General features: G+C 36.8%; 1 protein-coding gene across 15 annotated transcripts in view; it reads right to left on the bottom strand.

The window, feature by feature from the left end:
- The window catches only part of LOC18446539 (inositol hexakisphosphate and diphosphoinositol-pentakisphosphate kinase VIP2), a 112043-nt gene that overhangs the window by 32009 nt on the left and 58031 nt on the right, over nt 1-22003 (bottom strand). For all 15 annotated transcript variants that reach the window (XR_016044244.1, XR_016044242.1, XR_016044245.1 and 12 more), the window contains 4 exons: nt 18646-18688; nt 9210-9292; nt 3155-3217; nt 2987-3061 (listed from right to left, as the gene is read on the bottom strand). Coding sequence is in view for 11 of the 15 variants with exons in the window: in XM_020675005.2 (XP_020530664.1) it covers nt 2987-3061; nt 3155-3217; nt 9210-9292; nt 18646-18688 (264 nt within the window). In the remaining 4 variants the exon portion in view is untranslated. The remainder of the gene's footprint in view (nt 1-2986; nt 3062-3154; nt 3218-9209; nt 9293-18645; nt 18689-22003) is intronic.

The following is a 22003-nucleotide window of genomic DNA, read 5'->3' as shown; positions in this document are numbered from 1 at the left end:
TTGGTTTGTTTTAAGACTTAGTGATTTTCTTAGTTACTGCAATATTTGACCAAGTCATATTTTTTATTAGAAGTACTAATTATCTCTAAGGGCCTATTTAATAACTGGAAGCAAGTTCATGAACTGTAACTTGGAAGTTCCTGAAGAACTGTAAATTAGAAGTTACTTAAGAAGTTCATGGTTTCTGTGTTTGATAACCTTCATAGTTTCTGTGTTTGATAACTCCTGAGATATATGGTAAATATCTTATATTTATATTTATATTGATAATAATTTAAATATAAATATATAATATTTATAACATACTATAATATATGATATACTGTATTTTATATTTATTTTTAATATATATATATGAAAATATCATATATTACATAAACATATAATATATAAATGTATATTATATAATAAAATATATTAGATTACATAAATTTATAAAATATATATTATAATAATGTACTTTTTATTTATTTTATTATTATATATTTACATAAAATAATATAATATATAATATTATAAATATTTATTATATTTTATAATATTTATAACATACTATAATATATAATATACTGTATTTTATATTTATTATATAATATATATTTATATAAAATTATATAGTATATTATACATTGTATTTTATATTTATTCTATTAATATATTTTTTATTATATAATATTACAATAAAATATATACATATATTATGTATAACGTCATGTAAAATATAATATAGTGTATTTTATATTTATTTTATTGATATATATTTGTATTATATAAGATATATTATATAATGAATTATTTTATTAATGTTTATTTTTATTATATAATATACATAAAATAATGTTATGTAATACATAAATATATATATATGTATAACATAATATTGTAATTTTTATTTATTTTATTATAAAATATATATATATATATATTTATATAAAATAATATAATATATAATACATTGTATATATTTTTATTATATAATATTATAAATATCTATTATATAAATAAAATAATATACTAAAATATATTATATATTATACAATAAATTATATTGTATATTATACAATAAAATATATACATTTTATATATGGTGGGGTGTTCATAAAAAAAAGTTCAAAGTTTAAGTTCCAACCCTTGGGTTGGAACGTTTTTTTTAAACCAAGATTGGAACTTGAACAGTTCCTTGAAGTTTTGTTTGAAGTTCAATTTTTTTATCAAACACGAAACTTGAACAGTATTAAGAAGTTCTAAGCTTCCAGGAAGACACTTCCTGTTATCAAACACGCCCTTTGTGAGAGAATAGGACTCCTAGTTATCTTGGATTGTTCAAAGATAAAATTTGACTAGTCAAAGTTCTAGATGAATTAAAAGTCGATATGCATCAACTCAAGGGATATGGTTTTTAAATATCCTCTCTAAATCATGATGGCTGATCTCAGAGATGGACAGCTCAGATTATTTTTCTCTCATCTCACAGATCACCTAAATAATACTAGATCAAGTTAAACTCCTAATTTGACTGGGACATCCTACGCCCTAGTGGTCTACAATTAAGAAGGTTCTCCCCTTCATTCTAACACATGTAATCTCTTTCCCATCTCTATTTCTCTTCACGCCTCTCTCTCTCTCTCTCTCTCTCTCTCTCTCTCTCTCTCTCCTCTCTCTCTCTAAGATAGGCTTAGCATCATCGCTAAGTGTCTAGGGTGGCACACCTAGCAAAAGAGGGAGAAAAATAGAGGGGCAAGCCCAATGCTAGGCTTAAGTTTTTGTGCCTCAGTTTCCTGCCCAAGTTTTTTAGATGGCCTTCTTAGTAAACCGTAATTGTGCTTGTTACTCTCTTCCACCTCCAAAATTCAGCAAGGGTGTCCCAAAGAAGTTTCTCAGTTCAGACTAGTGAGTTTAGTAGGATCCGCAATTGGTCAAGTGATTGGGTGAGGGGTGTTGTAAGCCCTAGAGGGGTAACTCTAGGCAAAAGCCAGCAAGTTTTCCCTTATTTAGTTTTTATTTTCTGTTGTTTTTGTCTTTATTTTTTCTATCTTATAGTCCCAATATTGTATTTAGTTAAATAAAGTTTATTTTGGAACTAAGTGTATAAAGATCCTAGATTGTAGTAGGCCAAATTTATTGTATTTGTGGCACCTATAAGTAGAATTTCTAACAATTAATAAACGATAAAGGAAGAAATTTTTGAATTTATAGCCTGAAATTCCATATAACCACTTTTCATTTAGGACGTTATTCTTTCAGTTACATATAGCATGGATATGAAATATTCCTTTTTGAGGTTTGTCACTCAGTTGAGGAGGTTACATCCCCAAAATATGGGTACCTACAAATGCTCCTAGATAGGGTTTCATGCGAGGGAATGAAGGTACAATAAGCTCCTTTAACATAAGATTTTTCAAAATAAAATATTTTCAGGGCAACCCTGGAAGCTGTTCATAAATTTGAGTTCCAATATTAAAGTTCAACTGAATCTCTATTTTCAGTATTTCACCAAAACGAGAGGAGGATTTTGACTTAAGAATTTTTCAAAGGTTCAACCTCTAGAATAGATGATTATATCCCCCTTAAGTTTTCTCCTTCAGATAATCTTTGAACTATTTTACCAAATCTTTTGAAATAGATTAATTATGAGAAGATTATTTTGTTTCTCTTATACTTGCTGAGATTTTATTTATTGACTTGTACGTTCATGACATCACAATCATCCTAATCTCAAGTTGAACTAAGTCAATCCTGCAAGATTTTGATGTTGTACGCAACCCATACAAGGATTTCCCTTTCCCACACAACACACCTCAGCACTACCAACCTAACAAGATCTCAATGCTTAAATATTGTGAGCATGTATGCACAAACATACATGCAGACAAATAAGTATATGCATATATGTGACTTCTAGAACACATGAGTAACTAGAACAAGAGACCTCCCAAAGATTCACATATGGAAGCATAACTCAGTAAGATTCAAGATCCATACCAACCTTTGCTTCGTCCATCTCGATACTAGCATTATCAAGGCCATCTAACATAGAAGAATCTTTACTAACAAGTGAAACCTGCAACAGCCGGTGAAAATCTTTTAAATACTAACCAAACACACATTGCCGAAACAATATCGAGTTGGAAGGGAAATGAATGTCAAAGCAGACCAGAATCGGGGTTAATTGTCCTTCCAAATCAAGGAGACCTTTAGCAAAAGCGGCAGCAGACATCTGTCAGAATCCACCAATGCACATGATATTCCTTAAAACTAGCATATTTTAGGATGTAATAATGCTTGAAATATAGACCGTCACCAGAGATTGATTCATGAAAACGAGAGGCAAAATTAGAACAACATCAAAGATAATGTACTTACATCATTATACATAACAAACATTCTCATGCATGCACACATATGGACAAAGGACGTAAGGACATGTATTTACACACATTTATGTTTCTGTATCGATGAAGGAGAAATGGTGAAAGCTCAATGTTTCGTTATAACTGCACTCGACATCAAAGCACTAACTTTTTCCAAAATCCCCATATTATAATTTCCCTTAAGAAGACGAGTAACACTTTTACTTTTGGTAATTCACACTATTTATTATAAAATATGACAGCCACCAAAATTCCATTGCAGCTGCATAGTTAGAACGCAAATGCTTAGTTGCAACAACATAAAATATAAAAACTAATGTTGAGAGCTAACCTCCATTTCATCCATAGCAAAGCGATAGCAGGCAATAAATCGTCTTGGAGAGAATTTAACAGAACCCCTTCTTAATGTTACGCGTGCAGATTAAGTGAGACATGCAGAACGTCCATTGGTGCAGGACAAAGTAGAGAAGGCTATAATTATTGTAACGGACTTGTGAAAATTGGAGGATTCAACTCTCACTCTTGGCAGGCCAGCTCTTTTAACTGATGAACCAACATAAGCGAGTACCTCAAGCCTAGAATGAACTTCAGTGGGAGGAGAGGCTCGAGTAACGTGGGTGCGTGAGGATTTGCATCCAAGCACAAGTGAGCTAGAGGCATGGACCCATGGTGCTAGACCATGGGCAAGCTGGTGAGGAAGGATGGCTAAGATCACGAGCCTTGGTGGACCACCAAAACCAATATGCAGAGCCATAGTTGTTGACCATGGTCAGCACAAATGCGACATAGGCATGATGCATAGGCAGGAGGCGTGGCTAAGAATAAACCTAGGATTGGTATGTGTGTTGACCAATAACAGTCAAGTGTCCTATTCAAATTGTCCAAGACAAGGACTTATGTAATGATCAAGTCATGTAAGAGAGGGTGAGTGCACCTGTAATGGGCCTGTGGGGAAAGAATTGCATGCATGTTTGAGTTAGTATGTGTGGGATAGTATTGACACATGGAATGGGTTGACCAAACTATTAACCTCCTTTAACGAGCTATGATAAGCAGGCCATTACTGCTGGGGCCATGGGGTTGTAACTACTAAACCAGGTGATGAGCATATGGTGGTATAAGTCTTAATGACCATGCAACCGATGGGTGACTGTTTCGATGCATACCAGAGGCTAAACATACCCCATGCCAGACCCTTGAGGGACATCTACGAATTTACAAAAGAGTGGAATGAAGGTGGACATGATCCATACCTCTTATGTATGCTTGTGGAAGGCTAGGGCTAGTTGTGCCTTAGTTGGCACACAACTTGAGGAGCACTTGGAGCAAGTCATGAAAGAGGAACCCAAGACAGTGGGCAGGGATAGTGCATTGATGGCTAAAGGGGTAGGATTAGTGTCTTGGAGACAAACATGCAGGGAAGATGTGATACCTATTATTCATTTAAGGGAAGGCTTATGGGCAACCTCAAAACCTTCATGGAGTCCATGGTACATGTACAACATCATGGAAGGCTAGAACACTGGGAGCATTTAAGTGCCAAAACATAGTTAAAGGACAATAGCAAATAATGAAAGGAGGAGAAAAACAATAGATGAAGATATAAAGTGCTTAGTGAGAGAAAAATGAGGAATAGGATGTTAACAGTTTGGCCATACTAACCTCCAACACCTTTCATATATTTATTTTTTTTTGGGTAATCCAGTGGGGAAGACAGGCCCCTACCCCCTACCCGTTTTCTTCGATAGATTAGGGAGTTACATTTTGAAAGTGTTAATTGGGGGTATCTGCAGTAGGAATGGATACCACGATGTGGTAACTGGGTGTGGCGAAGCTACCACTTCTACCCCAGCCCCTTTCCTAAAAAGTAGTATGTCAATGGGGATTTGGGTCCCTACCCTTTGATGAGAATGAAGTCAGAGACCTCACCACAACAATGTCCTTTGTGGAAAAAAGGAAAAAAAAAAAAGTACTTAGAGACTTAAATACAATATATTGCGGAATAAGTCTTCAGTAATCACTCTCATAACATTGCCCCTAGAGATGGTGCATAGATATTAAGCATGCTTAAGATAATCATTGTTTATGATGAAAGTGAATAACGTGAACTAGCACAGCTTATGTAGTTTAAAATTTTTCGTTTTCCAAACCGACTAGGACACTAACATAAATTCAAAGATTAAAAAATAAACTCAAATAAACAAATAAGAACACAAATTTGGATTCTCACTTGCTGCCACTTTAAAACTTTTATTGCTTCAAAATTACAATATTACATATACCCATTAACTTGGGAACAAGAAACATAGACTGCAGTAAAGAAAAAGAAGATGCCAAAAGATTACCTCAATTGGACTTGATGCACCCCTCTCCGGGTCTCCTCCACTGTTGGCGCACAGGATCAAAGTCTTTTCTTAGATCTCACAAACTTTAGGAAGCTAAGGCTAAAACCCTACAATGGATAAGAGCATGTGGAACAATGGGCTGCACATTTCTCTTCTTTCCTCTATGTAGGGCGTGTTCCCCTCTAGGTATTCTAACAAAGCGAGGGGTGTGCCCCTTTGGGTACCTTAGAGATCGAGAGAGCTTCAAAGACAGAGAAAGAAAGATAAAGGGAGATGAGAGAGAGGGTAGCATACCACCTTGAGGAGAGATAGAGAGAGAGAGAGAGGTGTCATGTGGTGTAAAGAAAAGAAACCCCCAAAGAGATTTTTTATAGACTTGCGGTTAGAGTTAGGATTTCTAGGGTTTATCCATCTTTATAGAGATTTGATCAAGACTATTCATCCCGAAAGACCTATGGGGTGAGAGATCTTAGTCATACAATCTATAAATCAGCCATCATGATCTGTTAGAAGGTGCTAAAACCTTATCCCTCAGCTTCCTTAACCTAATCCCACAGTGTTTTAAAATACGACCGCATCGCCGCATATGCGGTCGCATCATGTAGGATGCGCTCACATCCGCATAAGAAACAAGCGCATATGCGCTTTTGACAGATGCGGCGGCATATGCGCCGCATCGTAGCTGCATCCCGCAAAGGCTGCATCGCACCGCATCCCACTGCTACAGTGTCCGCCCAATTTTTTTTATGTTTTGCTCCTCGGGGAGGGGCAAAATGATCTTTTTGACCATCCAAATGTTAAGGAAACTGTTTGGGGGAGTATTAGAGGCCCTAAACGAAGATTTTCAGCCACTTTTGTGGCTCTTTTTTTGCATCAAATCGAGGTAAAAAAAATTTAGGCGGAATTGTTTTTTCATCGAAATCTTCGATTTGGCAGTTGTTTGATACTTGGATGTTCATTGGATGCCTTTGATTGTTGATTTGGAGATGTTAGGGTGAATTGTGTGAAAACAAATTGGGGGTTTCAGAGGTCGTGAAGAAATCGAGCAGTACTTCACAGAGTCGGTAAATTTTTTGTCCTTCTTGTACAATATTACTATTATACATATTTTTGGGGCAATGTCTTCTTCCCAATCTTCTAGCTATAAGGATCCGGCTTGCAAATATGCTAAACTAAAAAATCCAAAAGATAGAAATTGTGTGATATACTTGCTCTGTGGAAATACTTATATGGGTGAATAACTGGATACCGAATCTCCGACAGCCAATAGTTTTGAAGTTAATCATTAAACAAAAATATCTACTATCACATATATCACCTTCATATTTTTTTCTATGCATTAACTTATTTTTAAAAAAAATTTAGAACTTTTTTACATTTATTGACCGCATCATGGCGATGTACCCGCATCCGGGCCGCATCGGCCCCCCACCGTATCAGAGCCGCATCCCCCATTTTAAAACACTGTAATCCCATCAAATATGTGTAATGTAGAGAAAACATAATACACATGCCTTTTATTTTTAATTAAATCTCTACACATGCTTTTTATGAAAAGTCAATTAGCCTTATTACAAAACCATCCTATTTTATTTCAATCAAATATGTGGCCGTTCATGCAAGCCAATTAAAATATAAGGATAATGAAGGAGGTGGGGCATGCCACCCATGGGGCACTTGTGGGCCCCACGCACTCCCCAAAATTGCTAGATAGGTGGGGCCCATAAAGTATAATGGGCCCCCATATGTTTTAATAATTTTAAAAACAATAAATGATTTTTAGAAAACAACAAGTAATTTTACTCTCTCTGAATATTTAACTACTGGAAAATGCAGTTTAAGCCTATTTAAAATATATATTTTGATAAAATAAAATATCCAGAGACTTGTAAAATTTATTTTAATAATCTAAATATTATATATAACCAAGTTAATTATTTTTAAATTAATTTGATGGAATCGGGTCCAACTTTGTTAAGGAAATTGGGAAAATACTGAGGCACTCCATCTCTACTAAAGACTATGTCCCGCACTCACTTTCTCAAACTGACCTACTAGTTTTCATAACCATAGTCCATCACAAATAATCATGACTAAGCTACCAAACTCAGCCAATAGATGATGAAAATACAATCCTAGTCTATGAACTACAGGTTCTCCCAAGGGACAAGCCTAGGTCACACAGAGCTGTGCACACACATCGTAATTGGGGCATGGGGGCTATCTCTCACATATGTACATGCAACACCCTCAATGGTGTTCTCTTCCCCGTACAGCTACTATATGTACATGTCGTGGTATGGTCTATGATAAGGGTTTGGCCCTTGTCCCTTCAAGACTACCAATCACACACAAGGGTCACACAGTCCTTTGGCTAACTACCCTAGGCATCTCAGACTTCATCAAGAGTTAACCCTGCTAAGCATCCACAGTTGTGTTATATACCCAGGTATCATAGGGTGTTTAGAACTCAACAGGGCCTAGCTCGTCAAGTCTAGTGAGTCTTGGCATCAGTATTGCTAACTTTGGCCCCTCTGAACTATAACCTTCTGGTCCCTCTAGACCATACTCCCATTGGAGTTATCACATCACTACAGTCATAGTTTTACATACTCTCATAAGGATTTTAAATGGCCACATACCCCAACAAGGTTAGATTTAAAATTAGCACAAGTCAAAACTTAATATAGTAATACAGTAGGTCCATGTGACTGTACTCTTATTTAACTTATTTATCTTCTCAATTTCCGTATAGAAGACCAAAGAAACATAGCGGTGACACCCCTCACAAAGGATCATATACAAGTAATGGGCATGTCTGATTGTTATATAAGCCCCTCTTCTTCTTTCTTAGAAAGGGGCTTAGGTGGCGGATTATGTAAGATCCATACTCTATAAGAGAGGGGGGCACATGTAATGGGCCTGTGTGACCAAGAATGGATGTATAATAATGCCCATGCATGTTTGAATTGGAATGCATGGGGCAGTAATGGCCTGTGAGTGAGTTGACCAAACCGTTAGGCCCCCTTGATGAGCCATGATGGGTAGGCCATGGACGGTGGGGTGTGAGGTTTTAACTACTACATAAAGATGGGGGGTATTAAGGATCGTGTAGACCTAAATGGGCATGCAACCGAAAAGTGAGTACATGGGCGCGTACCAGGGCTATATGAACCCCTCCTATGTGAGGATTGTGCAACTGTCTTAGACCAATTCCACTTGTGCATGCCTATGGAAGATTCGTCATGCCTTAGTCCATGGTCAACTTTGGCTAGGTGTGGCGCCGAATGGTTTGGATATACTAGAAATATCCCCATGACAAAAGCCATGACAAGAAATGATCAAAGGGAACTATGGATCAGTTCCTTACCCTTAGATTAGACAGGATACATGCTGCAAACCATGAAATGAAAAAAATAGAAAAAGGAAGATACAAAGCACACGACCCTCATCTGAACTATATATATGTAGAGATAAATAAGCAGTTACATACCTGAACGCGACCCTCATCCGAACTATATATCTTCAAATCATGACGATAAGTACTATGGAGTCGGAGAAGACCAGTGCCTTCACCTATAGAGTGAATATGATAAGAAAAATATCACATGTTCTTAACTAAAGAATATATTATAAATTACATGGACAAATATAAGTAATAACTGAAACTAAGTGATGTATATTCATCCTCGGTCCCAACACAATAATTATTCCTGAAAGAAAGGGCAGTACAAGAAAATTTCGACGTATTGTGGTTGTTCTTTTGTTGTTATGTGCTGGTGTAAACATACATATAAATGTGCACTTATATTTTTGGATATACAAATATGGAATTGCAGACAATGATGCAGATTACCATACTGTCCAGAATGGTACCTGTGACATCAACCATCCGTTGTCAACAGCGGACAGCAGATGCAGCTGTTCCTCTGCAGAAGCAGACATGACCAGACTTTCACGCAGGGAAAATGTATATCAGCTATGGCTGCTGTCACTGCTATCATAGTGAACATCATCATGCATTTTCAGGCATGTACGCAAAGGCACGCATGCTTGTTGGCATGCATAGACAACATACATACATACATACATACATACGCAAATACAAACATACCTACATACATATCAATTGGCATGTTAAGATCTGCTCTTAGACAATTGGATACATTTTTGTTCAAAGTCATATTTTGCTCCAATCATATAAGAATTATAGGTCACAAACCCACACAATATGCAAGTTCCGGGCTTTCAGCCATTGCAGAGAATAGTGAGAGGAATTGGATAACAATGTGAAGAAGATTTCTAGCAAGTGTTTGTAGTAGGATGCTCAATGCAATCCAAAAAGACCAGATCAGCCCTCCTGGAACCACCAATTCCTTCTTTCTTATGTTCATGGAAAAAAAAGCGTGGATTCAAGAGACATACATTTTACATAGTCCCCCTCCAAGGCAATACACAGGGGTACAACTTCTGCTTGAAGGTGAGTGATCTTAATGGTCCAAAGCACTTGCACAATTTAATAAATAATAAATAAAGGATATAGGGCATGGCCCTAAGTTTTTATTTTGAGTTTATAAATCCTATATGGCATGGACATACAAGGCATTGAAGCTAGGCTTTGTTGGCTTCAGCTCATTGTCTTTGAATCACAATTAGTTTCTCTTATTTTCTACCTGATTTTGAGCTATTTCTCTCTCTTTTCTCCCTCTCTCTCTCCTACGTCAAGTGATATTCGAGTAGGAATTCTCTTGTTTGGACCTTCAATTATGGCCAAGAGAGGAAGACGTGGAGACCGAGGAGGAGGAAGCGGCTCCAAGGGAAAAATATGAGGACTTGTTGAGGAGATTCAATGAAATGGAGCAATTGGTGGGTCGAGGTCCCCACCTCGATCGAGAGTCGGTCACTCACTGATATAGGAAAATTTGAGGCAACGGTAAAATAGCAAGAAACAAAGCCAAACACAAGCACAATTCAAAGAAACCTAAGGGTTTCTGCTCCACACCCCAAGCTTGGGAACCAAAAGCCTAAGCTTTTCTCTCTTTCAATTTCTAAAAATCATGTGTAACTAACCCTCTCAAGGCCCTACACACCTCTTATATATTAAAATTTAATGTTCCAAGCACAAAAAGTGTTCAAGCAAATAATACATTGACGTATATATCCTAACTTAATTTAAATATCGTAATGATAGTTTTACCCTTATGGATAGTACTCGTAAATAGGACTTATGAATAGTACTTATGAAATAAATAAATAAAAAATAAAAACCCTAGAAGTCTTAAAAAAAAAAACTCATAAATAAACCATAATACTAAAACTATAATATACATCCTTTGAGATTGAATACGAATAAAAAATTAGGATATTTTTCCCTCCCTTATTCTCCTCTGGCTGAAGAAAACTCATCCTTGAGCTTTGAAGTGTGCTAAGACAAATTCAGCATCAAAAACACCTTCTTGAACTTTATTTTTCATTGTTGGCTCAAATACTATTCGTGGTAAGCATAATTCCTCAAAAAATGGATCTTCATATATATATTGAGGAACCAATACAAATTTATCGAATACAGCTATCCTTGAACTGCCATTGAAAATAGTGTAGGAAACTTCAAACTCAATTTTCTAATCTTTAGAGGATTTCTCCTCATCTAATTCATTACTTTCTGAAACTAGGGCCACAATTCATGACTTATCAGTCAACCATACTTCCACTGGCTACTCTAATTCCAATGCACTAAATCTCTGGAATTCTCTACCTCTTCAATATTAATGAGATTTTCAAAGCCCATTGATTTGGATCAGTCCCCCTGCTGCCTTTTCTCCTTATTCTTCACCCTCTTCCAAAATATTTTTATCATCATCTTGATTCTTATCATAGATCAGATCTCCTAGAAAATCTCGTTGTTCATCTGAGCATATATTGAAGACTGGTGATCAATTCCAATCTACAACTTGACGATTTTCAATGTAATCTGTATTATAATCAATAATCTCATCCTTCAAATCGAAAACCCCAGAGTGATGTTCGCCACATCTAGGTCTTCAAACGCTATCTTCATCACCTGACTCCACAAGCAGAACGGGGAAGTAAAAAAGCTTGTACTCGATATCCTCTTGGGCTGCAAGATCATCGTCTTACTCATTATTGAGGCTTGCCAACTGCTGTACTTGCCTTTCAAGTTCCCGAAATCTGTCATCTACGAGATCACGGAGTGGAACTACGAAAATCCTCCTTCTACAACCCCTTCTTGTTGTCATGAGTTCACCGAAATCACAACCTTTGACAAATAATCAACAAAAAAACTGCTGAAACCAGCAAGATCTAGGTAATTTTGACAAAACTTAGGCCAAAATAAGCAAACCCTAGACCCCCAGTGTAACTTCCCCAGTTTGTTGTTTACCTAGGGAACCAAAAAATAGATGCTACAGTAACATCCCCGTACAGTGCTATAGTATTTCCATACATTGCTAAAGTACTTTCTATGTCGATAGCGGCCTCTGATACCAATTTGATCCAAGAAAATTTGATGGAACAATAAAATAGCAAGAAATAAAGCCATACACAAGCACAATTCAAAGGAACTTTTCTCCAAACTACAAGCTAGGGTTCCAAAAGCCTAAGTTTTTCTCTCTTTTAATTTCTAAAAATCATGTGCAACTAACTCCTCAAGGCCATATATTATAATTTAGTGTTTCAAGTGCAAAAAGTGTCCTAACAAATAATATATTGACCAATACATCCTAACTTAACTTAAAATTCGTAATGATAGTTTTACCACTAAAAATAGTACTCATAAATAGTACTTGTGAATAGTACTCATGAAATAAATAAAAAATATATGAAAACCCTAGAATTCCTAAAAAACTAAAAACCCTAAGAAATAAACCCTAAAAGTAAAACTATAATTACATCTTTCGAAATTGAACAAAAATAAAATCTAAGGATAATTGCCCTCCATCACACACGAAAGTGAGGAATCGAGTGAAGAAAGAATAAATTATTTCCACTACGAAAGGGGGAACCCTTCATTGGAGGGTAGGTTGGTTCGTGCCCTAGCTGGGTCAAATCAAGGAGTGAGAGTGGATGTCCCTGAATTTTCGGGAAAATTTTAGCCTGATGATTTCTTGGACTGGTTAGACAATGTGGAGGCATTCTTCAAGTGGAAACATTTCCTGGAAGAAAGGAAAGTCAAAATTGGGGCTATCCGACTCGAGGAGCATGCCCAAATATGGTGCAACAGGTGCAAACCAGTCGAGTGCAAAAGGGGAAAGAAAAGATAGCAACTTGGAGGAAAATAAAATTGCATATGAAAGATAAGTTTCTACCCTCTGGTTATGGGCAAGAATTATACCAATGATTCCATCATTTGTGACAAAAAGAGGGTGTCCAAGTGCATACTGATGAATTCTTCCTCATTATGAGCCGGAAAGAAGTCAATGAAAGCGATGACCAGCTCGTTGCAAGGTATGTGAGTGGATTGAAATCTCAAATACAAAACAAACCACTTCTGCTCTGGAAACGACAAGCTGGAACTAATCTTCAAGATGGGAATATTACGAGGTTGGCCACCGGTCGTACAATAGTCGCAGACATGGTATTATGGTGTCTAAAGAGGTTGTCGTCAACAAGTTGAAGTTGACATGAGAGAAAAACCCACATTCCTACAAAATAGCATGGTTTTGGAAAGGTAATGAGACGCTGGTAACTTCTCATTGCTCAATTAATTTTCTATTAGTAAACATTTTAGTGATTCAGTTTGGTGTGATGTGCCTCCAATGGACGCATGCCAGATCCTTTTGGGTTGTCCTTGGCAATATGGTCGAGCTGCCATACACCATGCGCAGCACAAGATATACGCTTTTTGGAAAGATGAGGTCAAATTTGTTTAGAAACTGTTCAATGAAGATTACAAGCCTGCACTCAAAAGTGGGAAAGGAGATATTGACCTTACTTTGAACAGGTTTGTTCAAGAAACCAAAGAACAAGGGGTAATGTATGCTTCGGTAGCCAAAGAAGGTTCTTGCCTAAATGAAATCACCACAAAGGCTAAGCCAATAGTCAAAAGGTTCAAGGATGTGATGCCTAATGAACTACCTAATGAGTTGCCACCAATGAGAACCATTCAACATTGCATTAATTTGGTTCCAAGCGCCAATCTCCCTAACTTGCCACATTATCGAATGAGTCTCAAGGAACACGAGGAGCTACATAGGAAAGTAACAGAGTTGTTGGAGAAAGGCTTGATACAAGAGAGCATGAGCCCATGTGCAGTTCCCGCCTTGTTAACTCCAAAGAAAAATGGATCATGGAGAATGTGTGTTGATAGTAGAGCAATTAATAAAATCACAATCAAATACTGTTTTACACTCCCTCGACTTTATTGCATGCATGATATGTTATCAGGATCTAGGGTATTTTCCAAATTTGAGTTGCAAAGTGGCCATCGCCAGATTCATATAAGGCCTGGAGAGAAGTGGAAGACTGTGCTTAAGACGCGAGAAGGCTTATATGAATGGCTGGTCATGCCCTTTGTGCTCTCTAATGCCCCAAGCACTATCATGAGAATAATGAACCAAGTGCTCCGCCCATTCATTGGCAAGTTGTAGTGGTGCATTTTGATGACATCCTCAGTTATAGTGCAAGCATTGATGAACATTTGTTACATCTACAGCAGGTGTTGGAGGTCCTTCAAAAAGAAAATTTATTTGAAAACCTCAAAAAATGTTCATTTTTTACTTAGTATTTTTTGGTTTCATGGTGTCATGTGAAGGGGTCAAGATGGATCCAACCAAAGTACAAGCCATTGTAGATTGGCAGAAACCCAAAACAGTGACTAAGGTAGAGAAGTTTTAATGGTTTAGCAACATTTTACAGGAGGTTTATCAAAAACTTCAGCAGCATAATAGCACCTATAACTTAATGCATGAAGAAAGGGGTGTTTGAGTGGACTTTATCTCCTGAAAACAGCTTCAAATTGATAAAAGAAAGGATCACATGTGCTCCTGACCTTGCACTTCCAGACTCTTAAAAGGTCTTCCAAGTGAAGTGTGATGCCTCGAAGTTGGGAATTGGAGGTGTCCAATGTCAAGAGGGTAGACCCATGGCCTTCTTTAGCGAGAAACTGAGTGGGGAAAAGATTAATTATTTTACTTCTAATGTGGAGTTCTATGCTGTGGCTCAAGCCTTAAGACATGGGAGGCACTACCTCATGCAAAGAGAATTATCTTATTCTCAGGTAATGAAGTTTTGAAGTACCTGAGTGCTCAAAAGAAACTGAATCATAGGCATGCTAAGTAGGTCTCTTAGTTACAACAGTTCACTTTCGTAATCCGCCACAAATCAGATAGTCAAAACAAAGTGGTTAATGCCCTCAGCCGGAGATGTCACCTCCTTAGTACTTTTGCCACCTCAGTTGTGGGTTTTGAGTCCCTACCTCAAACTTATACTAACGACCCTTACTGCTCTGAGATCCTTGAGAAACTTGCACAAGGAGAAAGGGAAACATGTGTTGTTTTTGTTTTACATGATGGCTTTCTCTTCAAAAGGAATCAGCTTTGCATTCCCGAGGGGTCACTTCGCATCCAAATCTTGGGTGAGATGCATGGTGACAACCTTGGTGGTCACTTTGGGAGGGATAAGAGTCAAAAGACCACAGCCTCGTGCAAGAAAAGTACTTTTGGCCCAAACTAAAGAGAGATGTCAACCGGTTCGTCGAGCGTTGCTAAGTATGCCAGTTGGCGAAGGGTCGATCTAAACACCTTTTTTTATACTTCCTTACAAATCCCCCGTTGACTATGAACAGATGTGAGTATGGACTTTGCGATAGGACTAGGCCACACCTTGAGAGGGTGTGACTATCTTTGTAATGGTAGATAGGTTCTCTAAAATAGTCCACTTCATCCCTTGCCAAAATACTTTAGATGTGACTCAAGCGGCTGATCTCTTCTTTAAGGAGGTGGTATGCCGTCATGGTATGCCAAAGACCATCACTTTCGACCAAGACCATCACTTTAGACCGAGACACAAGATTTGCGAATCATTTTTGGAAAACCTTGTGGAAAAGGTTAGACACTAAACTGCAGTATAGCAATGCATATCACCCTCAAACTAACGGCCAAACAAAGGTCGTCAACTGCAGCCTTGGAGATTTCTTCAGAAGCCTTGCCGAGAACAAGCCTTCCAATGGGATCGAATTTTACCTCAGGCCAGAGTTTTCCTACAACAGTTCCCCTAATCAGTTCACAGGGAAAGCTCCATTTGAGGTGGTGTGGTCATTCACCAAGCAAGGTGCTTGACCTAGTCCCTTTGCCCGAAGGAGTGCGAGCTAGAAATGATGTGAAAACTTTAGTTGAGCACATTCAAAACCTCCATGGACAAGTTTGAGAAAGACTACAAAAGAGATATTACAAGTATAAAGCTGATGCCAAATTACACCGACGTGAAAAGACCTTTGAAGTAGATACTTGGCAATGGTGTACCTTAGGCATGAACGCTTCCCAAGAGGCACTTACCATAAGCTTAAATATACCAAGATTGGTCATTGTCGAGTGCTTCAAAAGATGGGGCACAATGCCTACAAGGTCAGGCTTCCCGAAGGATATGAAATTTTTCCTATTTTCAACATTTCCAACCACTATGAGTATCAAGAGGACATTGATGTGGAAGGTGATGCTAGTTGAAAAGCACATCTGCCTAAGCGAAAGGGGGACAACGTAGAAAGGATCTTGGACAGCCGCATCATCTATATCCACCAAGGGAATTACAGTCAATATTTAGTGCAGTGGAAGGGCAAGCCCGATGTGGGGAATTCGTGGATTTCTAAAGAAGAATTGACGAAGATTAATCCAAAAGCCCTTGAGGAGTCCATTGCATGTACAACCTTGAGGACAAATTCTTTTGAACCCGGGGAGATTGATAAAGAAAATAAAAGAAAGTCTTAATTTTGTTTTGGACTGCATTCCCTTCTTGCTTTGCAAGTTATTTTGGGGATTTTTCAAGAAATAATTTTCTTGGGATCAAGAAGGAATTCAAAAGTTTAAGAATTATTTGCAACCGTATGTTCAAACAAAAGAATTGGGGCAACTGAAGTATTTTCTTGAGATTGAAGTAGCTCGGTCACAATATGGTATTAGTCTAGCCCAAAGAAAATATGTAACTGATTTACTAACAGAAATAGGGATGTTAGGTGCTAAACTGGTTTATACACCCATAGATCCAAGTTCCAAACTTTCAGTGGGTCAGGTAAACTCACTAGAAGATCTTGGCAGATATAAAAGCATTGTAGGTAGACTTATGTAACTGACAAGCACCATACTAGATATAACCTTTGTTGTGAGTGTAGTAAGTCAATTTATGACTCCCAGAGCACCAAATTAGGAAGTAGAATGAAGAATTTTGAGATACCTGAAGGAAGCCCCAGGCCGAGGATTCATCTACAAAAAGAATGGCCACTTTGACAATGAGAGTTATTTTGATGCCAATTGGGCAGGATCAACTTCAGATAGAAGATCTACTATGGGCTACTGCACCTTTATTGGAGGAAACTTGGTAACTTGGAAAAGGAGGAAACACAATGTGGTGGCCAGATCTAATATAGAGGCTACGTGTAGAGCTATGGCTCATACTACGTGTGAGTTAATATGGCTGAAACCAAGATGCAAAAAATGGGTTTTTATTGAACCAATGAAGATTTTATGTGACAACCAGGCAGCCATTCATATTGCAAGCAAACCAGTTTTTCATGAAAGAACAAAACATATTGAAGTGGATTGCCACTTGATGCATGAGAAAGTGACCAGCAGGTAAATAACAAACTCATATGTGATGAAGTCATTAGATCAAATGGCTGACATTAACCAAGGAACTTAGTCATAACCAAACTCAGCAGATTTGTTCCAAGTGGTTTATGGGTGATATCTATGATCAATCTTAAGGGTGAGTGTTAAAGAACAACTTGTTTTAAGTATTGAGGCCAATCTTTCATTTTTCTATATTTTAAGATACTTATTTTCATTGAGGGTATTTTTATGTTTTATAAACCCTAAACATGCAACATAAATAAAGATATTAGTGGGGCATAGGGTGACTGAATCCCATATCACTCTCTCCTCTCTTTTTGTTCATTTCTTCTATCTTCTTTCTTTATTTTCCTCCTCTTTATCTTTTCTCTCTAGTTTGACACTTTTTACTATTCATGGTATTGTTTAAAGCACGGTTAAAAGTACTATTCATGGCACTATTCACAATAGTGTCCACAATATAAAAATTTCACAACTTATAAAGAAATACTATCATGTCTCTTGGAAGCATATCTGGAGGACGCCCAACAAGCTCGCAGATCTCATGGCGAAAGAGGGAGCTAGAATTTAGAAGAACACGCCCGGTCCTACTCCTTTTTTGTTCTGGACCACAGGCACACAACATAGATGTTTTCGTATTGGAGCAAATCTATCTGGCCTGGTTTATTTTTTGAAAACTTCTTGTAAATCTTTGTAATCGGGCAGAACCTATAAAGCCATTTTTTGTACATAGCTGGTTGACGCATTTTTTACCGAGAGACATGCCATGAGGGTGCTCTTGGATGATCTTATCTCTGTAATCTATCACTTCTCAATAATACAAAATTAACTTTCCCAAAAAAAAACTATTATCATGTTTGCGACCCCAAGGCACTTGAAGAATGCATAGAAACTCAATGGAGAAGTCCTTGAAGGGCCAGAGTCAAACAGTTCCAAGCAGCAGCAATGGTAGGTCCAAAAATGAGTGACTGCTACTCAAAATTATATCAGTAACTCAATATTTTTCTCCATTTTCTTTTTAGTTTTGCAGTCAAAATTACAAGGTTTGGTAGGGCAGTTAACAAATACCTTAATCTAACAGGTTTAAACAGAAAAAGGACGAATGATAGAGCAAGATGTTAAAATTCAAACCTGGATACATATTGTTTCTAAAATATCTTCCCAGTTCTTCCGCCTGAAAAAGAACAACCATGAGAGCAATTACGTTATAGTTCAATACTAAAGAATCAATAAAGTTGTACAATGCAATAGATGTAACATAACACTTTCATGAACAAGAAAAGACCACAAGGCATTGTTTAAAAAACCGAATTGGGTGGCCAAACAATCACCTACTGTTTCCCAGTCAACTGAAGATGATATAAAGTGTAGGAACTGCTTTATAAAACACTTAAACTTGAACTTACAAGAAACACTTTCACATACATTATTCCACAACTCTTACTCACTATTACAACCACAAATTTTGACTTACAAAAACTCAAATATAATAAAAACGAAAGAATTACAACTCTTTAGAGTCCCTAAGTCATAGAAACACCACATTGCTCATACAGAAGCCAACCACCGTTTCCCAGTCAACTGAAGATGATATAGAGTCTAGCAACTGCTTTATAAAGCACTTAAACTTGGCACTCAACTTAAGATTTTGTAAGCAACATTTTCAAATACAAGATTCCACAACTCTTACTCATTGTTACAGTCACAAATTTGAACTTACAAAGATTCAAATATCACTAAAAAATGAAAGAATTACAACTATATGGAGTCCCGAAGTCATAGAAACAACACATTGCTCATGTAGAAGAAGTAAACCACACCACTTAACACATTCATACCTACATAGACTACACATACACTTTTCTCATCAACATAAACTTACTCCAAACATTACATAATCAACTCTTGATGACATAAATTATTAATAAAATCAAAGTTACAGCAAATAAGTGCAAAAGTATTGAAGAGAGGCCAATAGTCGAACCATTTGTGGCCAGATCACATAACCAGACCATTTAGGGTCTTAATTTTGTCCTATGGATGGTAGCACGAATGGCTATACAACACATGGACTTATCACACATATGAAGCAGGAAGCTTATGCAAACCACACGATTAACTTGAAAATGAGAGAGAGAGAGAGAGAGAGAGATGAACTTTTGATGATGAAAACAATGAACAAAATTCAGGTATAAACAATTTATACTATGTGAGAGTATAGCCAAAAACTTAAGAAAACAAATAAGAGAAATACTCTAGGATCAAGCACCAATTATATAGTACTGAAATGGATATCAAATGCTTGCTGATATATCCAAAATATCTCAGAGAAATCAGGTTATCAAAATGATGAAGAAAATTGTGTCTAGGAGTAAAGTAATAAACTAGATTATGCCCATATCATGGTATCCCAGTTTCACAAGGGACTTAGAAATCATGAATAGTCAAGCATAACAGCATAGAAGAGCTACTCTAATCAGAGATTTACAACAAAGAAAAGATGAAGAAAATAATCTACAAATGAAAAGATTAAAGGTTATGGAAGTTTCCTTAATTGTGGAGCACCAAATAACTTAAACACCATGGGAGAATGCTTTAATGGCCACATATATTTTGCTCAGAAATGGGAAGAAGAAGGAAGGAAGAAGAGAGTGGAGCGTGGAGGCTCTCTCTAATCTCTCTATTTCTCTCACGAAGTATGCTATGAGGTGTTTTGAAATGAGACCAAGGGGGGCTATCTATAGGCAAATTCAGGTGAGACATTTTAAGTGAATTGATCAAAGCCCTTAAGGCTCATCATCCATAGCACGTGTGAGGACTTTGATCCTAACAACTCATCCTTATCTAGCCATACAGACTGAGGGATTAGATATCACACCCTTATCACTCATTAAAAACCCTAGATTAGGCGATTTTACCACATTGTCTCAAGTTTTCAACAAATTTCACATACACCATTTAAGCATACCAAAAATGCCCATTCTTAACTATTAAAAATCATTAAAAAACAAACGGGAGGCGAGTGTTCCTCTTGTAATTGTCAAAATATCTTTCTTCCAAATAATAGAATTTAGCCATTTCAAAAGTTTCATGTGGGTTGTGGCGAAACACAAAAAGGAACTTTAAAATATCATTTCCAACCATAGATCAGGGTTGAAATCATAATTTCATGGCATTTCCAAAACCCTAGACGCATGTGAAGGAGGCTACGTGCGTGCCAAATTAAACATGGGACAAAATAAATCACTTAAGTTATAGAACTATTTTCTCATTAAAAACATTATAAAAGGAGGCTACATGAGTGTCAAAGTAAACATGTGACTAAATAATTCACTTAAGTTATAGAACTATTTTCTCATTTAAAAAATTATAAAACACATCTAGACAAATACACAAATACCCAAGAACAACACTCTTATGAGGTCTGATGTCATGCTGATGTCAACTGCTTACGGGTCCCATGGGGTGCCTGTGTCACCCTATGACCACTTGGGTGGCATGTGGGGCCCCCAGTAGTTGTCCTCAAATGGAATTTTCCTTAAATAAATTCAAAAATCCCTTTTCCTTGCTCCGAAAAAACTTTCAAAAAACGTCTAAAAATTTCTCAAAAATTATATAAATCATTTTCCATCAAAAATATTCATTATGGCATCAAAATAAAATTAGATAACACGTAAACAAGATCTCTAAAATCTACTTATCAGAGTACTCCACTGGAATAGTCCAGAATGATGGTCAATTCTCTTAGAATGACCCAACAAACCTATGCTTCACAATCTATGGCAGGGGCACATAATATGTCTTATCAAAGTCATCTCAATCACATCATTCTAGGGTGTCAGTGGATTACAGATGCACCTCAGGGGACATATATACCGGGGTCCTCTCTTAGCCTTAGCCAAAATGTAACCTATGAGGCATATAATTTAAGTATATCCTTGACCTAAAGGTGAATCTCACACCTCTAAAAGCAATTTGTCCCTCTCACCTGTATTCTCATTGTGTCATGGACTTAAAGTAAATAATTCTAGGCCTCAGTGCGCTAAGTACCTCGAATCATCTTGTCTCTCACTCCCATTGAGTGAGGGATATTGCATTTAAAGCCTTGAAAGGCCATAATTCCAACATGAACAAGGTATCTCCGACTGGTTTGGCAACACTGAGCTCTTAAAAAAATTTGAAAAAAATTTCAAAAGATTTTAAAAATCAAAATGAATTGATTTGTGAAATAAAAGATTGACAAATACGTTATTTACTTTGATGAAATTGTCGAAAGAGTATGAATACCAAGAGCATGGTTCCCACCTAACTGAAACAAAGTCATTTCACAATTTGAAATGTGCAAATGCACAATGCTCATGAGTAAAGACTAATAAAGAGAACACAATATTTAATTGTTGATTATCCAAGAAAAAGGAAATTAAAAAAATTGAATTGAAAAAAATTAAAACAAGCTTTTTCTCAAGAACATAACAAAGCCAAGCAAAAA

The sequence above is a fragment of the Amborella trichopoda genome, chromosome 11 (genome assembly GCF_054954075.1).
Source record: "Amborella trichopoda isolate Santa Cruz 75 chromosome 11, AtrichopodaSantaCruz75HAP2 v2.0, whole genome shotgun sequence".
NCBI lineage: Eukaryota > Viridiplantae > Streptophyta > Magnoliopsida > Amborellales > Amborellaceae > Amborella > Amborella trichopoda.
Note: the sequence above shows the minus strand (reverse complement) of the source record. Positions and strands in the feature narration are given on the sequence as shown.